Source organism: Bactrocera dorsalis, chromosome 4, assembly GCF_023373825.1.
Source record: "Bactrocera dorsalis isolate Fly_Bdor chromosome 4, ASM2337382v1, whole genome shotgun sequence".
Taxonomy (NCBI): domain Eukaryota; kingdom Metazoa; phylum Arthropoda; class Insecta; order Diptera; family Tephritidae; genus Bactrocera; species Bactrocera dorsalis.
The window spans coordinates 22,004,781-22,020,650 of record NC_064306.1 but is presented as its reverse complement, the minus strand read 5'-3'; the positions used below and the strand labels follow the sequence as shown (position 1 = coordinate 22,020,650).

At 38.4% G+C, this 15,870-nt stretch overlaps 3 protein-coding genes across 7 annotated transcripts in view; 1 reads left to right on the top strand and 2 right to left on the bottom strand.

The window, feature by feature from the left end:
* The window catches only part of LOC125778504 (uncharacterized), a 90,415-nt gene that overhangs the window by 3,321 nt on the left and 71,224 nt on the right, over positions 1-15,870 (bottom strand). The gene's annotated exons all lie outside the window — the stretch shown is intronic.
* Positions 231-2,036, top strand: LOC105233338 (trimethylguanosine synthase). The gene is made up of 2 exons (XM_011215398.4): positions 231-731; positions 790-2,036. The coding sequence occupies exons 1-2, from the start codon at positions 516-518 to the stop codon at positions 1,936-1,938; spliced, it is 1,365 nt and encodes a 454-aa protein (XP_011213700.1). The 5' UTR covers positions 231-515; the 3' UTR covers positions 1,939-2,036.
* LOC105233340 (uncharacterized) lies at positions 2,481-4,854 on the bottom strand. Of its 5 annotated transcripts, none has more exons than XM_029553429.2 (5): positions 4,604-4,854; positions 4,258-4,483; positions 4,138-4,181; positions 2,919-4,077; positions 2,481-2,854 (listed from the first exon to the last, which is right to left on the bottom strand). In XM_029553429.2, the coding sequence occupies exons 1-5, from the start codon at positions 4,824-4,826 to the stop codon at positions 2,743-2,745; spliced, it is 1,764 nt and encodes a 587-aa protein (XP_029409289.2). In that variant the 5' UTR covers positions 4,827-4,854; the 3' UTR covers positions 2,481-2,742. The 5 variants fall into 5 exon arrangements, with proteins under 5 accessions (XP_029409289.2, XP_011213704.2, XP_011213703.2 ...); XM_011215402.4 differs by having other exon boundaries at positions 2,482-2,854; positions 2,919-3,390; positions 3,451-4,202; XM_011215401.4 differs by having other exon boundaries at positions 2,482-2,854; positions 4,138-4,202.

Below are 15,870 nucleotides of genomic sequence, written 5' to 3'. Positions count from 1 at the left end.
AGATTTGCTAACAAATGTGTGTATTCTGTTAGAACAAGGCAGCATGCGATATTTGCCATTGGTTAGAGCGAGATAACCATTGAACATCAAATAGCTATGTGTTACTTTTTTCCCACTCTCTGAACAAAAGTAACAAATATTTTAACGAATGCAAAAGTGAACAATAACAATTCGCTTACACGTTTGCTAACAGCTACCCGTCTTGCAGGGACGTGTATGTAGGTTTATACTCAAGTTTGTGCAAACCATAGAGAAATATTTGTAATAATCGTTTATCGAAAAAATATCGGAGTTTAACAAAAGTGACATGCTGTAAACGAAATCAAAATAACTACATATATCAACCCATATGAAATGGAGAATCTAATATGTGTCGAAAGAATATAATCTCCGGAAAATAACTCATAATACAGATAATGACGAACGTTTCTACTAAATAAATTTTTAAAAATTAATGTGAGCCTAGCCTAGATTATTGCACTAATTCTGTAAATTCTTAGAAAACCGCTTGTAATATGCACGAATATATTGTGGAGTCAACTGGATGTCAACCTCAATTGTACGTTTTCAATCAGATTTTTAAAGCGTATGAAAACTTGGATTATGTTCGGCGTTATATTACAGATAGCTACGAGTCTAAGCAACAAAAAACTTTTTTGGATTTTTGGTATTCAAACGGTGATAGCATTGTATATAATAAATATTGGGATAAGGAATGTGAAAAAGAATGGGTATGATATGACTTGAGTTTCAAAAATGTATACACGTTTATTAAAAATCTCGTTTTAGGTGAAGGACGCGTTAAATCATGACTCTGAAAATGTAATTGCTGAGTGTGAGGAAAAAAGAAAACAAATTTGGGAGGAACACTATGAAAAGATATATATAGAACAATATCAGTTATACGCAATAATATTTTATGAATATTACAAACATTTGCATAAATCTTTAGAGGAAGAAAGGATTGAGTTCATAGCTGATAAACTTGAGGAACATATTAATAGTAGTTTTGCGGATGATTTTACACAATTGAAACTGCTGGGACTTCCTACTGCATTTGGTAAAGCAAAAAGTAACAGAAAAACACAATCCCAAACGTACGATAACTTACAACAAGTGTATAGCGGTTTTTTCTCTGATGAGGAGGATTCTTCAAGTATGGACACTCAACATTTTCAAAAGAATACAGTAAAAGATCTTGATAAAAAAGATAAGGAAATATCGACATTATGTGATATTAAAGAGAAACAAATTAAAAAGAAGAGGGCAAACCGAAAGCTACGAAATGTACCGGAATTTCTATTGGAAAATAAGGAAATGATGAAATATTGGCGAAAACGTTTTTCCCTATTTTCACGGTATGATGATGGCATACGGTTAGATTGTGAAAGTTGGTTTTCAGTTACACCTGAAAAAATCGCTGCTCATTTGGCTGAACGCCTATCATGCGATGTAATTATAGACGCCTTTTGTGGCTGCGGTGGAAATGCTATACAATTCGCTCGCACTTGTAAGCGTGTTATAGCGATAGATATTGACCCTGTGAAAATATCTATGGCAAAGCACAATGCCAAAATTTATGGAGTAGCAGATAAAATTGACTTCATTATTGGAGACGTCATGCAAATAGATCGTACCTGCAATTTTCGTTGCGATATTGTTTTCTTAAGTCCGCCTTGGGGAGGTCCAAAGTATAAACGAAAGGAATCCTATGATATCGAAAGTTATTTACAACCTTCGGGTGCATCAAAACTAATGGAAATTGCCAAGCAATTTAGTGAAAACGTAGTATTCTATTTACCACGAAACGCTTGCATTAAGCAAGTCGTTGAACTGGCTGGAGTTGGAAACAGATGTGAAGTAGAACACAATTATTTAGATTCGAGGCTTGTGGCTATATCTGTACTATATGGCGAAGATATATTAAAAGTAAACTAATAATAATGTACAAGTAATATTGTAAATTTTTTGTTCTACAGAATAACTTTAGAAAAATAACTATTTCTAAATACATACATACATATGTCGGACATAACCCCCTGTAAAAATTCTTATTTCTTCGTTTGACATCAAGGCACATATTGTTCTTGGCGTTTACAATATTTTCAAAATGAAATCGTATACAATTTAGCTATTGAAATGTTATCATTGCGCTTCTTTACTTTTATCTGAGGATTCAAACTAGTTTTCTGCATGAACTATGTTTTCAAAAACGTTTTCTTTATAAGTTGCCAGAAATGAGAAGTTAAACTTAATTTGAACACACAGAACAATATCAGCAGAGTTCTCAGTTGGCTTTACCTTGGCAATCACAAATTTAAATATACTTTTAAAGTATATTTAAAAATATTCACTTATTAAATTAATCCGTTTTAATTTTTTGCTATGATATTATTTAATGTTGTATGGGATTACCTCTTTATCGTAGAAGATGATACTAATTAAATTCTTTTTATATAATATAAATTTTATGCGTAATATATTATACATACATTAGATTATTTACAAAAAAATACACATTAATAAACTATAATATAATATATAAATAAATATAATATACATATATTAAAGGACTTTCCATCCAGAATTTCTTGAATGAACTCATACCCATAAAAAAACATATAAAATAAATACGCAAAGCGGTATTGCTTAAAACCATATAATAACAGCAAATATTTTATTTATATATATTTGTTTTATGTCATCGTGTGTTGACTGATGGTGTCAGATTGGGCTAGACATTTATTCCCTTGGAACACTGTCATTTTTGCTTCCATAACATCGTCTTTTAAAGTCACTAAGCAAACAATTTTTCAAACCATTTTGGTCAATAATAGTAGATTGAGTCGTGTTGCTGTATGATTTAAATTGAATTACTTTTTTATATGCGTAAACATAAATAATAGAATAGATATTACCTGGTCTTGTTAAGTATGGCACATCCATTTGCCAATGAAATTTGCAGAGAGTACAATGTAGCCAAATTAAGTAAACTTTCATGCTCGTATATTTCTATATCGGGCAACCGAATTTGTGTTTGTCTTGGATCCTGTAAAAATCGGGCAAGGCGCTCATTTACACTCGTTTTAATGCTAAAACCAGGTCTTTCATCTTTAATGCGTCGGCAACCAGCACGTATTTCTCTAATTTCATTTAAATGAGATGGTGGCGAAGAAAGAAATGGATTTGACGTTTCGCCGGACATTTCGCTTTCTATTTGTTTAAAAGGGATGATGCCCTCATCACATATACTACGCCCCAAATCGAAACCTTTGTTCGTGATAGCGATTGGTTCTGACGGTCGATAGCGGAGTTCCATGTTATCATTTGAAATATTAGGTGACCAATCCTCACTACCCAACATAATTGTATCATCTTCACCCATTACAGCTGTAAAACAGCTTTCTTCAGATTTTATGAGAGAATTAGTATTTTTCTTCGTAAGCTTACGTTTTGCATCATTTTTATTGTCAGCGGGGCCACTAACGCATTCATTCCCTGGCCAATCCGTTAGTTCATCGTCTCCTTCACGATCAGTATCGTTTGCACTTTGTACGTCATCGGAATCGGAAGAACTTAAAGAACTTGAACTTAGAAAATCATTTATATTACTGCAATCCATAGGGTGCTGTTCAACAGCAAACTGTAATTCTTGTAGCTGAGAACGACGATATTGGCTACGTTTTTTACGAAGATTTTTTAATTCCTGTTGTTGCGCTTGTATTTGTAGGGCCATTGTATTTGTTTCAGTATTGTTTAAAAAAGAAGGTGCCGATTTTTGCACACATTCAGTCTTTTGCAATTGTGATATTTTTTCTATTCTCGACAGAAGACCTTTATTTAAAGGCAACAAACGGTCGCAATTAGGTTTTGATGTGGAAGAATAACTTCTTGGACGTATTTTATTATCTTCTATATTTGTATAACGAGGCATACTCGTAGAGTGAGATTTCGTGTTATCGTAATCTTGGTATCGATCACGATTGGATCGTTTACGCTTTCCACAGAAAAATATGTTGCTGCGGTTATTAGGATCTGGCTTTAAAACACGCTTCCTCATTGAAACACATCCATTAGCTGCAATTGTTGATGACGGATGAACACTTGTATCTGAATTATGTATAGGTGCTATAATACCTATATCACATTCCATTGACATTCTTTTAAATTTCCTTTTTCTCCTGGCATTGGGTTTAAAAAACCTATGTTATTATGAAAAGATTATCCAGCATTGTTTAGTTTGTAATTAGGCCTTACCTAGATGGACTGAAAGTCTCATTTAAAGAATCTGATTCTAATGTACCCAAACGAAGTGCTGCTTTTAAAGACGATTTTGTAGGCAAACGTGTTTCTTTATCATCGGAATCGCTCATATTTGGTAATTTAATATTTTTTATGTCTAAGCCATCTATATTCGTTGTTTTTCTTACATCACATGGACTACTAGAAGAGTCTTCTTTCTCTGTTGGCTGTGGGGCACATGCTTAAGTAAGCAAATTAAAAATTTTTGTTGTACCATTAATTTTATATCGTATTTAAATATCTTATATATTACTTCTCAAATATATTAATTGTATAGATATCTCAGCAGTGCATTACTTACGCAAACTCCCTGCAGAACGAGTCCTTCTACGTTGGCCCCACCTACTTACTCGCACCCGATCTAATAAAGAAGTCTCTTCCATCAAAGCTACCGTTAAATCATGCGAAAACTGGTCCATCTTTATGTAAATACTTAGTCTGCCTTTTTGATTTGACGAACTGTATTTTATACAAAACAAATATACAAACTTATCTTGAAAGCTTGGAATGATGACAACTAACATCAACCTACCGAAATACTTCAAGTTGCAATGTTTTTAATGATAGAATCAATACAGGGGTAACAATATGAAAAAAATTAAAGAAGCAACCCAGCGAGAAATTGCTGAAGAATTCAATTTACCATAATTAAAATTGTTGAAATGAGGCACCTTCGATTTATAATCTTATATTACTTATAGTATATAAAAATTAAACGCTTTTTCGTCACGAAGAGACACGAAAATTTGCACAGTTATTCGTATATACAGAAGGTCGTGTTGTTCGACATGCAAAAATGACAGTTCTTAATCTCACTTAAAATTTTTGGTGGGAGCATAGTATAATCTCGTCTCCGAGGTGATTTGAATCAAATCTACGCGAAAACTCTCTGTGCGACGCTGATTGTGAGAACGGGCTAGATTAGTGAAGAGATTAATTGTAATCTAATCACTTAAAATTTTGAATGGGAACATAGTAAACGGCTCTTTTTTACATTAGATGTATAATCATATTATATGATTCATATATATGTGTATTTACGTAAGTAAATATATGTAATACAGTTGAAGTTCCATGACTCGAACTTCTATAACTCGAAGTTCTCCTTAACTCGAACTCTTGAATTAGCAATAGGAGTCAAATTTCATACTAATTTCCTTTTATATAGTGAACTTTTAAATTAGCGCATGATTCTATAAGTCGCATATTTTAGGGAAGTCCCACTTTGTAAGCAGCTGCTCACGTAGAAGTCACCTCGCATATTATCCCTTCAAACGTTCCTATTACAGATTATAATGAGGTGATCAAAGAGATTTGTTAAGCCTGATTTGTAATAGATATTAACAACAGCGCCCCAGTCGTTTTTTCTTTTCGCAATTTGGAGTCAATTCGAGATATCAGTCAGGCCCTTCTCGAACTGAACTCTCCAACGGACTTCGTCCGGCGGGTATTGCGGTGATTGCTGGGGAGTGGGAGTGCTTTTATCCATACGGACAACATGACTTTGCCAGCACAGTCGCTGTCTCTTAATTAGCTGAACTACAGGGTGTGTCCGGAAAGTAATAGGACTGAGTGGATTACAATTCTTTAAAAACTTTCAAAATAGGCTCCTTCTGCGCCAATGCAGCGCCCTTTCCAAGCACTGATGGCGTCACGGAAGGCATTCTCCGGAATAGCCTTGAGTTCCGAGGTGCGTGCTGCTTGGACCCCCTCTGTCATCTCAAAATGCTAGCCTTTTATCGGCCTTTTCAGGCAAAGAAACAAAAAAGTACGGAAGGCTGCCACATCTGGGCTGTAGGGCAGCTGCGGAAGCGTTCGGATGCCGGCCTTGGTTAGGTAGCTGTTCACAAGAAAGGCGGTGTGGAACACTTCTTCTCGTCGCAATTTTTGGTCGTTAGTAAGCACTTTTGGGACCATCTTCGCGCACACCTTACGCATGTTCATGAGTTCCGTCACAATATCATGAACCACAAATTTTGATAAATATAACATCTGGGCAATTAAAAGAATTCTTGGTCGACGGTCCGAAATCAAAACTTTGCGCACACGTTGTTACATTGTCGGTGTTTGTCGAAATCGCAGGTATCCCAGCACGGTGTTTATCAAGCGACCTCTTCCCGGACCTCCAAAAAGGCTTCTACCGAATCCAGTCGGTGCACGCACGCTACGATGTACAGTCATGGCGGAAGAATATCAGTCCTATTACTTTCCGGACAAACCCTGAATTTAAATTTCGTCGTATAACTCTTAAAGCTCATCGTTCTATAGAATGCGATATTCGCCGTTGCCAATGCGCAAAGGACCGTAAGTCATGCGCAGAACTTTTATTTCGAAAACTCGTAACCTCGACTCATCAGATGTTGTCACTTATGGAGTTTGGAGTTTACTTCTCAATTGCCTACACATTCCGAAGTACCGCCTGTTGGCAATTTTACGTTGGATTTCGAGGCTGTCCAGATGATATTGTGAAACCGAATATTTCAGACCCAACGAATATGACTTCTAGCGCTATGGAAAACAAGGAGGACTCTGAAGAAGAAATTGTTCAACTGTCATCAAAAAATGACATAACCCATTCCTTTGCAATTTTAAATTCCTAATTAAATACTAATATTAATACAACTGACGATCACTACCAAGCACTAAACAAATTGGAATCTCTATTTGCTGAAACCAACCAGCAAAAAATATATTATATGTTCAGCAAAAAATTGTACGTAAGCAAAAAACTTTATGAGAAGTAAATAAAAAAAACTATAAGTATATTTCTATATTTTACAGCTTTAAAAAATTTTTATGTTTAAATGAAAACTTCTATAGCACGAAGTATCTCTAATTCAAAGTTTTTTTGTGGTTTATGGTGATTCGAGTAAGAGAAGTTCAACTGTACATAAATAGTGCTAACTATCACAGCAACACAAAATATATACTTAATTCACAGCAAATCATTTATAACATTACTATATATAATAAAAAAATAAGTAATTCACGGAAAGTATTAAATACTAGAAAAAAAGTAAACTTCGGTTGCACCTAAACTAGAGTACTCTTCCGAATTAAAAATTTCCTATATACTTGTATGAATTTCATTCTGTTCGGTTGGTTTGTATGGCAGCTATAACTTATAGTGGTCCGATCTCAATAATTTCTTCGGAGATTGAACCGTTGTCTTACACAGTATTTTATGTCAAATTTCGTCAAAATATCTCGGCAAATAAAAAATATTTTTCATGCAAACATTTTATTGCAATATTTCGATTTCGGCTTATTATTCTTCTTTATTGGCGTAGACACCGCTTACGCGATTATAGCCGAGTCCACAACAGCGCGCCAGTCGTTTCTTCTCTTCGCTACGTGGCGCCAATTGGATATTCCAAGCGAGGCCAGGTCCTTCTCCACTTGGTCCTTCCACCGGAGTGGAGGTCTTCCTGTTCCTCTGCTTCTCGCGGCGGGTACTGCGTCGAATACTTTCAGAGCTGGAGTGTTTTCATCCATCCGGACAATATGACCTAGCCAGCGTAGCCGCTGTCTTTTAATTTGCTGAACTATGTCAATGTCGTCGTATATCTCGTACAGCTCATCGTTCGATATTCGCCGTGGCCAACGCGCAAAGGACCATAAATCTTTCGCAGAAATTTTCTCTCGAAAACTCGCAACGTCGACTCATCGGTTGTTGTCATCGTCCAAGCCTCTGCACCATATAGCAGGAAGGGAATTATGAGCGACTTATAGAATTTGTTTTTTGTTCGTCGAGAGAGGACTTTACTTTTCAATTGCCTACTCAGTCCGTAGTAGCACCTGTTGGCAAGAGTAATCCTGCGTTGGATTTCTAGGCTGACATTGTTGGTGGTGTTTACGCTGGTTCATAGATAGACGAAATTATCTACAACTTCAAAGTTATGACTGTCAACAGTGACGTGAGAGCCAAGTCGCGAGTGCGACGACTGTTTCTTTGATGACAGGAGATATTTCGTCTTGCCCTCGTTCACTGCTAGACCCATTTGCGTTGCTTCCTTGTTCAGTCTGGAGGAAGCAGAACTAACGGCGCGGGTGTTGAGACCGATGATATCAATATCATCGGCATACGCCAGCAGCTGTACACTCTTATAAAAGATTGTACCTGCTCGATTCAGCTCTGCAGCTCTAATAATTTTCTCCAGCAGCAGATTGAAAAAGTCGCATGATAGGGAGTCGCCTTGTCTGAAACCTCTTTTGGTATCGAACGGATCGGAGAGGTCCTTCCCGGTCCTGGCGGAGCTTTTCGTGTTGCTCAACGTCAGTTTACACAGCCGTATTAGTTTTGAGCATAAAGGCAGCTCCTTATCGTGCTGTCGAAAGCAGCTTTGAAATCGACGAAGAGGTGGTGAGTGTCGATTCTCCTTTCACGGGTCTTTTCCAAGATTTGGCGCATGGTGAATATCTGGTGAATACCAGGTCTGAAGCCACACTGATAAGGTGCAATCAGTTTGTTGACGGTGGGCTTTAATCTTTCACACAATACGCTCGATAGAACCTTGTACGCGATGTTGAGGATGCTAATCCCACGGTAGTTGGCGCAGATTGTGGGGTCTCCTTTTTTATGGATTGGGCATAGCACACTTAAATTCCAATCGTTGGGCATACTTTCATCCGACCATATTTTGCAAAGAAGCTGATGCATGCTCCTTATCAGTTCTTCGCCGCCGTGTTTGAATAGCTCGGCCGGCAATCCGTCGGCCCCTGCCGCTTTGTTGTTCTTCAGGCGGGCAACTGCTATTCGAACTTCCTCATGGCCGGGTAATGGAACGTCTGCTCCATCGTCATCGATTGGGGAATCGGGTTCGCCTCCTCCTGGTGTTATGTGTTCACTGCCATTCAGCAAGCTGGAGAAGTGTTCCCTCCATTGTCTAAGTATGCTCTGGGCATCGGTGGCTAGATCACCTTGGGGGTTCTACAGGAGTATGCTCCGGTCTTGAAACCTTCTGTAAGCCGCCGCATTTTTTCGTAGAATTTTCGAGCATTACCCCTGTCGGCCAGCTTAACAAGCTGTTCGTACTCACGCATTTCGGCCTCTTTCTTCTTCTGTCTGCAAATGCGCCTTGCTTCCCTCTTCAACTCTCGGTATCTATCCCATCCCGCACGTGTTGTGGTCGATCGTAACGTTGCGAGGTAGGCAGCCTGTTTTCTCTCCGCTGCGACACGGCACTCCTCGTCGTACCAGCTGTTCTTTTGCTCTTTCCGAAAACCAATGTTTTCGGTTGCAGCTGTAGGTAAGGAGTTTGAAATGCCGTCCCACAGTTCCCTTATACCGAGTTGTTGACGAGTGCTCTCAGAGAGCAGGAGTGCAAGCCGAGTGGAAAATCTTTCGGCTGTCTGTTGTGATTGCAGCTTCTCGACGTCGAACCTTCATTGTGTTTGTTGGTGTGCGTTTTTTGCTGCACAGAAGCGAGTGCGAATTTTGGCTGCAACAATATAGTGGTCCGAGTCGATGTTAGGACCTCGGAGCGCACGCACATCTAAAACACTGGAGACGTGTCTTCCGTCTATCACAACATGATCGATCTGGTTGGTGGTTTTTCGATCCGGAGACAGCCAGGTAGCTTGATGTATCTTCTTATGCTGGAATCTAGTACTACAGATAACCATATTTCGGGCCCCGGCGAAGTCGATCAGCCTCAACCCATTTGGGGATGTTTCCTCGTGGAGGCTGAATTTACCGACCGTAGTGCCAAAGATACCTTCTTTGCCCACCCTGGCGTTGAAGTCGCCAAGCACGATTTTGACATCGTGGCGGGGGCATTTCTCATAAGTGCGCTCCAAGCACTCATAAAAGCATTTTTGGTCACATCGTCCTTCTCTTCCGTCGGGGCGTGGGCGCAAATCAGCGATATGTTGAAGAACCTAGCTTTGATGCAGATTGTGGCTAGACGTTCATTCTCCGGAGTGAATGATAGTACTCGGCGACGGAGTCTCTCTCCCACCACAAATCCAACACCAAACTTGCGCTCCTTTATATGGCCACGGTAGTAAATGTCACAAGGACCTACTCGTCTCTGTCCTCGTCCCGTCCATCGCATTTCTTGGACGGCGGCGATGTCAGCCTTTATCTTTACGAGGACATCTACCAGCTGGGCGGCACCTTCCCAATTAAGGGACCGGACATTCCTGTTGGCAAGAGTAATCCTGCGTTTGATTTCCAGGCTGACATTGTTGGTGGTGTTTACGCTGGTTCCAAGATAGACGAAATTATCTACAACTTCAAAGTTATGACTGTCAACAGTGACGTGAGAGCCAAGTCGCGAGTGCGACGACTGTTTGTTTGATGACAGGAGATATTTCGCCTTGCCCTCGTTCACTGCCAGACCCATTTGCGTTGCTTCCTTGTTCAGTCTGGAGAAAGCAGAACTAACGGCGCGGGTGTTGAGACCGATGATATCAATATCGTCGGCATACGCCAGCAGCTGTACACCCTTATAAAAGATTGCACCTGCTCGATTCAGCTCTGCAGCTCTAATAATTTTCTCCAGCAGCAGATTGAAAAAGTCGCACGATAGGGAGTCGCCTTGTCTGAAACCTCGTTTGGTATCGAACGGCTCGGAGAGGTCCTTCCCGGTCCTGACGGAGCTTTTTGTGCTGCTCAACGTCAGTTTACACAGCCGTATTAGTTTTGAGGGGATACCAAATTCAGACAACGCGGCATAAAGGCATCTCCTGTTCGTGCTGTCGAAAGCAGCTTTGAAATCGGCGAGGAGGTGGTGAGTGTCGATTCTCCTTTCACGGGTCTTTTCCAAGATTTGGCGCATGGTGAGTATCTGGTCGGTTGTTGATTTACCAGGTCTAAAGCCACACTGATAAGGTCCAATCAGCTTGTTGACGGTGGGCTTTAATCTTTCACACAACACGCTCGACAGAACCTTATATGCGATGTTGAGGATGCTAATCCCACGGTAGTTGGCGCAGATTGTGGGGTCTCCTTTTTTATGGATTGGGCATAGCACACTTAAATTTCAACCGTTGGGCATACTTTCATCCGACCATATTTTGCAAAGAAGCTGATGCATGCACCTTATCCGCTCTTCGCCGCCGTGTTTGAATAGCTCGGCCGGCAATCCATCGGCCCCTGCCGCTTTGCTGTTTTTCAGGCGGGCAATTGCTATTCGAACTTCTTCATGGTCGGGCAATGGAATGTCTGCTCCATCGTCATCGATTGGGGTAGATTTCGGCTTATTACGTGTGCAAAATTTCAGATCGATATTTCAAAAAAATTGTTCGAATATATACAGTGTCGGACAAAACATTTGCAAATGAAATATGATACTGAAAATACTGTCGATCACACAGACAATAATTGCCGGAGACCTACTATTTTAAATTAGCTGACCCCGCAGCCGTTGTACTGCGTGAAATTATGTGCTTTGAAATGAAAATAAAGTTAAATTTAACGTTGCATTTTTTTTCAATGTAACGCAGCTTGATAAACAAAATTTTGTGGTTTTTGTTCCAGTATACAGAAAAGATGGTTTTCCAACTCGTGAGTATATCCACGTATATCTGACCGTGTGAAAAACAGAGCATTTCAAAATTTCACACTATGCGACTATCCTTGTTTCCTGTTGATTGTCATCTCAAATGCAATTTTCACTGGAAATGGAATACGTTCGAACTGAAATGGCAAATCGTTAGAACTCAAAGGAATTATTAGAATCAAGCATTCTTTCCCCTTGTATTCGATAGCGCAGATTGCGGAACATAATAACGACAGATCCAACTTTGAGACGCAAATGATGCGGTGGCATATTACAAAGCCTCTCCAAAAAATTTAGAAATTCCACTGGATAATTCACGGCGTCGTCTTCTTTGTCAAAAGGATCGATCTATTTATATGAGCGCAAGTCTCCCGGAATTTGACTTTGACTGGAAGATTCAACAACATCGGTATTTTTGGCAGTTAACATTGGGCGTACACTTAAGGATTCGTAGTTACGATATTTTGGCAATGACCGAACACTCGTGATAAGTTTATCTTTCATGAATTGATAAGCGGCGAATGGAATTGATATCAAACCACCGGAAGTATCAACCGGAATTGACCCATTTCCAAGTTTTAGCGAAGACGATGTAAAATGTCTTCGGCAATGTTATTTTTGTTCGTATCCCATAATAGATGCGGATTTGAAGGTTGATACATATGTCGAAATGATTATCGCGAAAAGTGTGCGAACTTCATTTGATTGACATTTTCCATTTACTTCTCCAAAACTCGCAGACACCGTACCATTCACAGTACGCAATAACTCAAATAAAGTTGAACCTCGTACATTAATCAATGGCAGCCGACGGTAGAAACAATCGTCGTTTTTCGGGTAGATTGTATAAATTCGTCCTAATGCATTAGTTGATAACACACCTGGATGTCCATATACTGGTTGGCCTTGCTTTCTGCGCAACTACATATTTCTTCGACGATGCATTCCAGGTATAACATCAAGGTATTTGCGAATAGAACAATGTTCTCGCCGGTCGGAAAACGTTCATGAATTGCTAAAGTAAATATTCTACAATGCGCTTTATTGCGGTTCACGTATCAACCGTATCGTATTGCTTCCTTTTGTGACGTACTTACAAACGCATTATATAGATTTCACCAAACTGCAATACTCAATATTGATATGAGTTTTGAATGTGAATTAAACAGTAATGGGGTATATAGTACGATCCATGTGTTGTCAGCTTCGATATTCACTCTTCTAAATTGAATGCTGTCATTGTTATCTGGTGAGCGATGCCGATAGAGTGGATATTTTCAGTTTGTGTTTCCGAGAGAAAAGCACATGGATAGTGTTTCGTGCATTTATTGTCCGATATACAAATCGAAAAGAGATTGTAGTGGATGCAAGGTCCATGAACCATATTGGTTTCCACCACTTCGTATAATACTGGATCTTTCTCTGGATCAGGAATTTCCGCAGAAATGGTTTCATCAATTTGATCTGGTGTAACCACCATCCACCATCCAAAGAAGAATGTTTGCGTGCGGCAAAAGAGAGCCACTCAAAACAGTATCTAACAGCACCACATACATATATGTTGCTTCAAGATAAAGTCCATCAAACTTCATAGCTGTTGTTTCAAAAGTCGTGGTGTGACATCGTGACGATCGCTTGCTAATTGACCGCGATCCATAATACCGCACGTATGGCATCGCATCCTGGGAGTACTCGGTCATGTGCCTTGGGCTGCTAATGTAACTTGATGCCAAAAAGAACGCCGACCGTAGCAAATTTCAATCTGTAATTGATCACTTTGTGTGCAACACACGTAACATTTTCACTAATAGTTTTCAAAAATTTTTGAAACAAACGACAAATTTGAACGATTCAAATAATTGAAAAACAAAACAAAAAAATTGAAAAAAAAAAATTTGTTTGAAAAAAATTAACTTTTTGGAATTGTCCAATTTTCCGACTTTTCCTCACGAAAAGCATACAGGTTTTTTTATTTCTATACCTTCCCCGATCCCCACAGAACATTCTCTGAAAATTTCAGCAAGATTGGTTCAGTCATTCTCTCAGCGTTACTAATAAACAAACATTCATTCGTTTGTATGGGAAAAAGAAAAGAGCTGGTTTTAAGGGTTTTCCGTCAATTATTCGAATTTTTCTTGCCGTAAAAACCTTCCTTGAACCTCAAAGAACATTTTAAAAAAAGAATTGGCAAAATTGGTCCAAGCATTGTTGAGTTATGCGATTTATTTTTATATATGTATAAGATATATAGGATGTTGATTAAGGTTAACAAAGCAAATAGAATAATATTTTTCAGTTTATTTTTTTAATTGGGGTACTCACAACCTGTCGTAAAGCATCGTAAAATCGTAAAATTATAAATTTTTACACTTGTTTAAAAAAATTGTTGTTGGATTTCATACAAAAATGAGTTTACACATTTACAATTTTCAATGCTATGTTTTCGAATCGTTATAACTTACAACTTTATGAGACTTGTGAATTGCACAAATGTATATAAACGTTATAACATGTATATTCAATAAGACAAAACAATTGCAACTCAAAGAAAAGCTATAAGGTTATCCACTATACTTGGGGTATATTTCTCCATGCCTCCAGGGCCCTTTGAAAAAAAAAGGTCAGTATTTGGCACATTACTGCGATTAATTCTTTTTTTTTTTACAATTTTACATACACTTTAAGGCCTGTGGACTGTGGATGCCACTCCACTACATCCACTTTATTCCTCTGTAGCCACGATTTTAGGACCTATGCCATATGCTTCGGGTCCTTGTCCTGGTGGAAGACCCACTTAAGTGGCATTTCCCATTCAGCATGTGGCAACATTACGGATTCCATAATGTCTCTGTAAACGTACCGATTCATGCTATCATTGATATGATGAAGATGCCCCAAACCAGAAGCAGAAAAGCATCCCCAAACCATAATATAGCAACTATGTTTGACAATTCTTAGACAATAGAATTTTTTAAGACAATTGTTTCGTGGGCGTCGAACGAAACTCTCGCCATCACTTCCTACCAAATTTAATTTTGGACTCATCACTGAAAAGAACAGTTTTCACTTGCTTATTGGCCATTCTAGATGATTTTTAGCGAACACAATCGTTTTAGTTGGTTACGTTTGCTAATAAGCGGTTTCTTCGCTTGTCGGTAACTGTGTAAATCAGCCTTATTTAGGCGATGAGTGACCATCGTTGAGTAGATTGGTAACCCAAGCTCCTTTATCAATTGTGCAGCGCTTTAAAATGGATATTTTTTTACCTCTCTAACAATTAAGCTGTTATTTTTTCATCAGTTTTTCTTGGTCGGTGTCCACGATGCACTACTTCGAGCGTTTTATTCCTAATAAAGTTCCAAATTATTCGTAAGATTGATTAATTGTGAATTCTATACTTTATATATAAATACTAGCTGACCCGGCGAACTTCGCCCCGCCCAATTTTTATTTTTTTTTTGGAAGTCATAGACTCGTATAACTTTACCACAAATAATATAAACTTCAAACAACGCATTTTCATTTAATGTTTTTAATGTTTGTAGCGCCATCTACTGTAACATACCGCACTCAATACCGCTCTTAGCGCCACCAACTGGTGGATAGCTCTTTGCTAATAATAAACAAATAATTTGCAATAAATAAATAATGCGACTATAAGGAGAGTTATAAACTATCCTATCTTTCAAGTTGGACCAAACTGCACACAGTGTTAAAAATTTCATTAAAATCGGTTCAGTAGTTTAAGAGTCCATCGCAAACAAACAATGTGACACGTGATTTTTATATATTAAGATATATATATTCATCAATAACACGGTCTCGGAGTGCTTCACCGAATTTATTTAGAGACATTACTTTTTTTGTAAAAAAATTTAAAATAAAAACGTGTTTTCGCAAAAATTCAGAGAGAAATTATGCTCAATAAATGTTCTAATTTATTCAAACTTAATACCGTTAGAAAAAGAAACGAACAAAGGAGAAAAGAAACGAACAAGACTTCGTTGCAATTGTTTTGTCGAGGCGGATTGGCGTACATTTGAAATTGTTTTCAAATATAACA

Coding starts and splice junctions, on each gene's coding strand:
- LOC105233338 (XM_011215398.4), top strand. CDS start 516: ATGCACGAATATATTGTGGAGTCAACTGGATGTCAACCTCAATTGTAC. Junction 732..789: donor AGGAATGTGAAAAAGAATGG/GTATGATATGAC, acceptor ATCTCGTTTTAG/GTGAAGGACGCGTTAAATCA.
- LOC105233340 (XM_011215399.4), bottom strand. CDS start 4,826: ATGTTAGTTGTCATCATTCCAAGCTTTCAAGATAAGTTTGTATATTTG. Junction 4,203..4,257: donor GAGACTTTCAGTCCATCTAG/GTAAGGCCTAAT, acceptor ATAATAACATAG/GTTTTTTAAACCCAATGCCA. Junction 2,855..2,918: donor GCCATACTTAACAAGACCAG/GTAATATCTATT, acceptor TAAATCATACAG/CAACACGACTCAATCTACTA.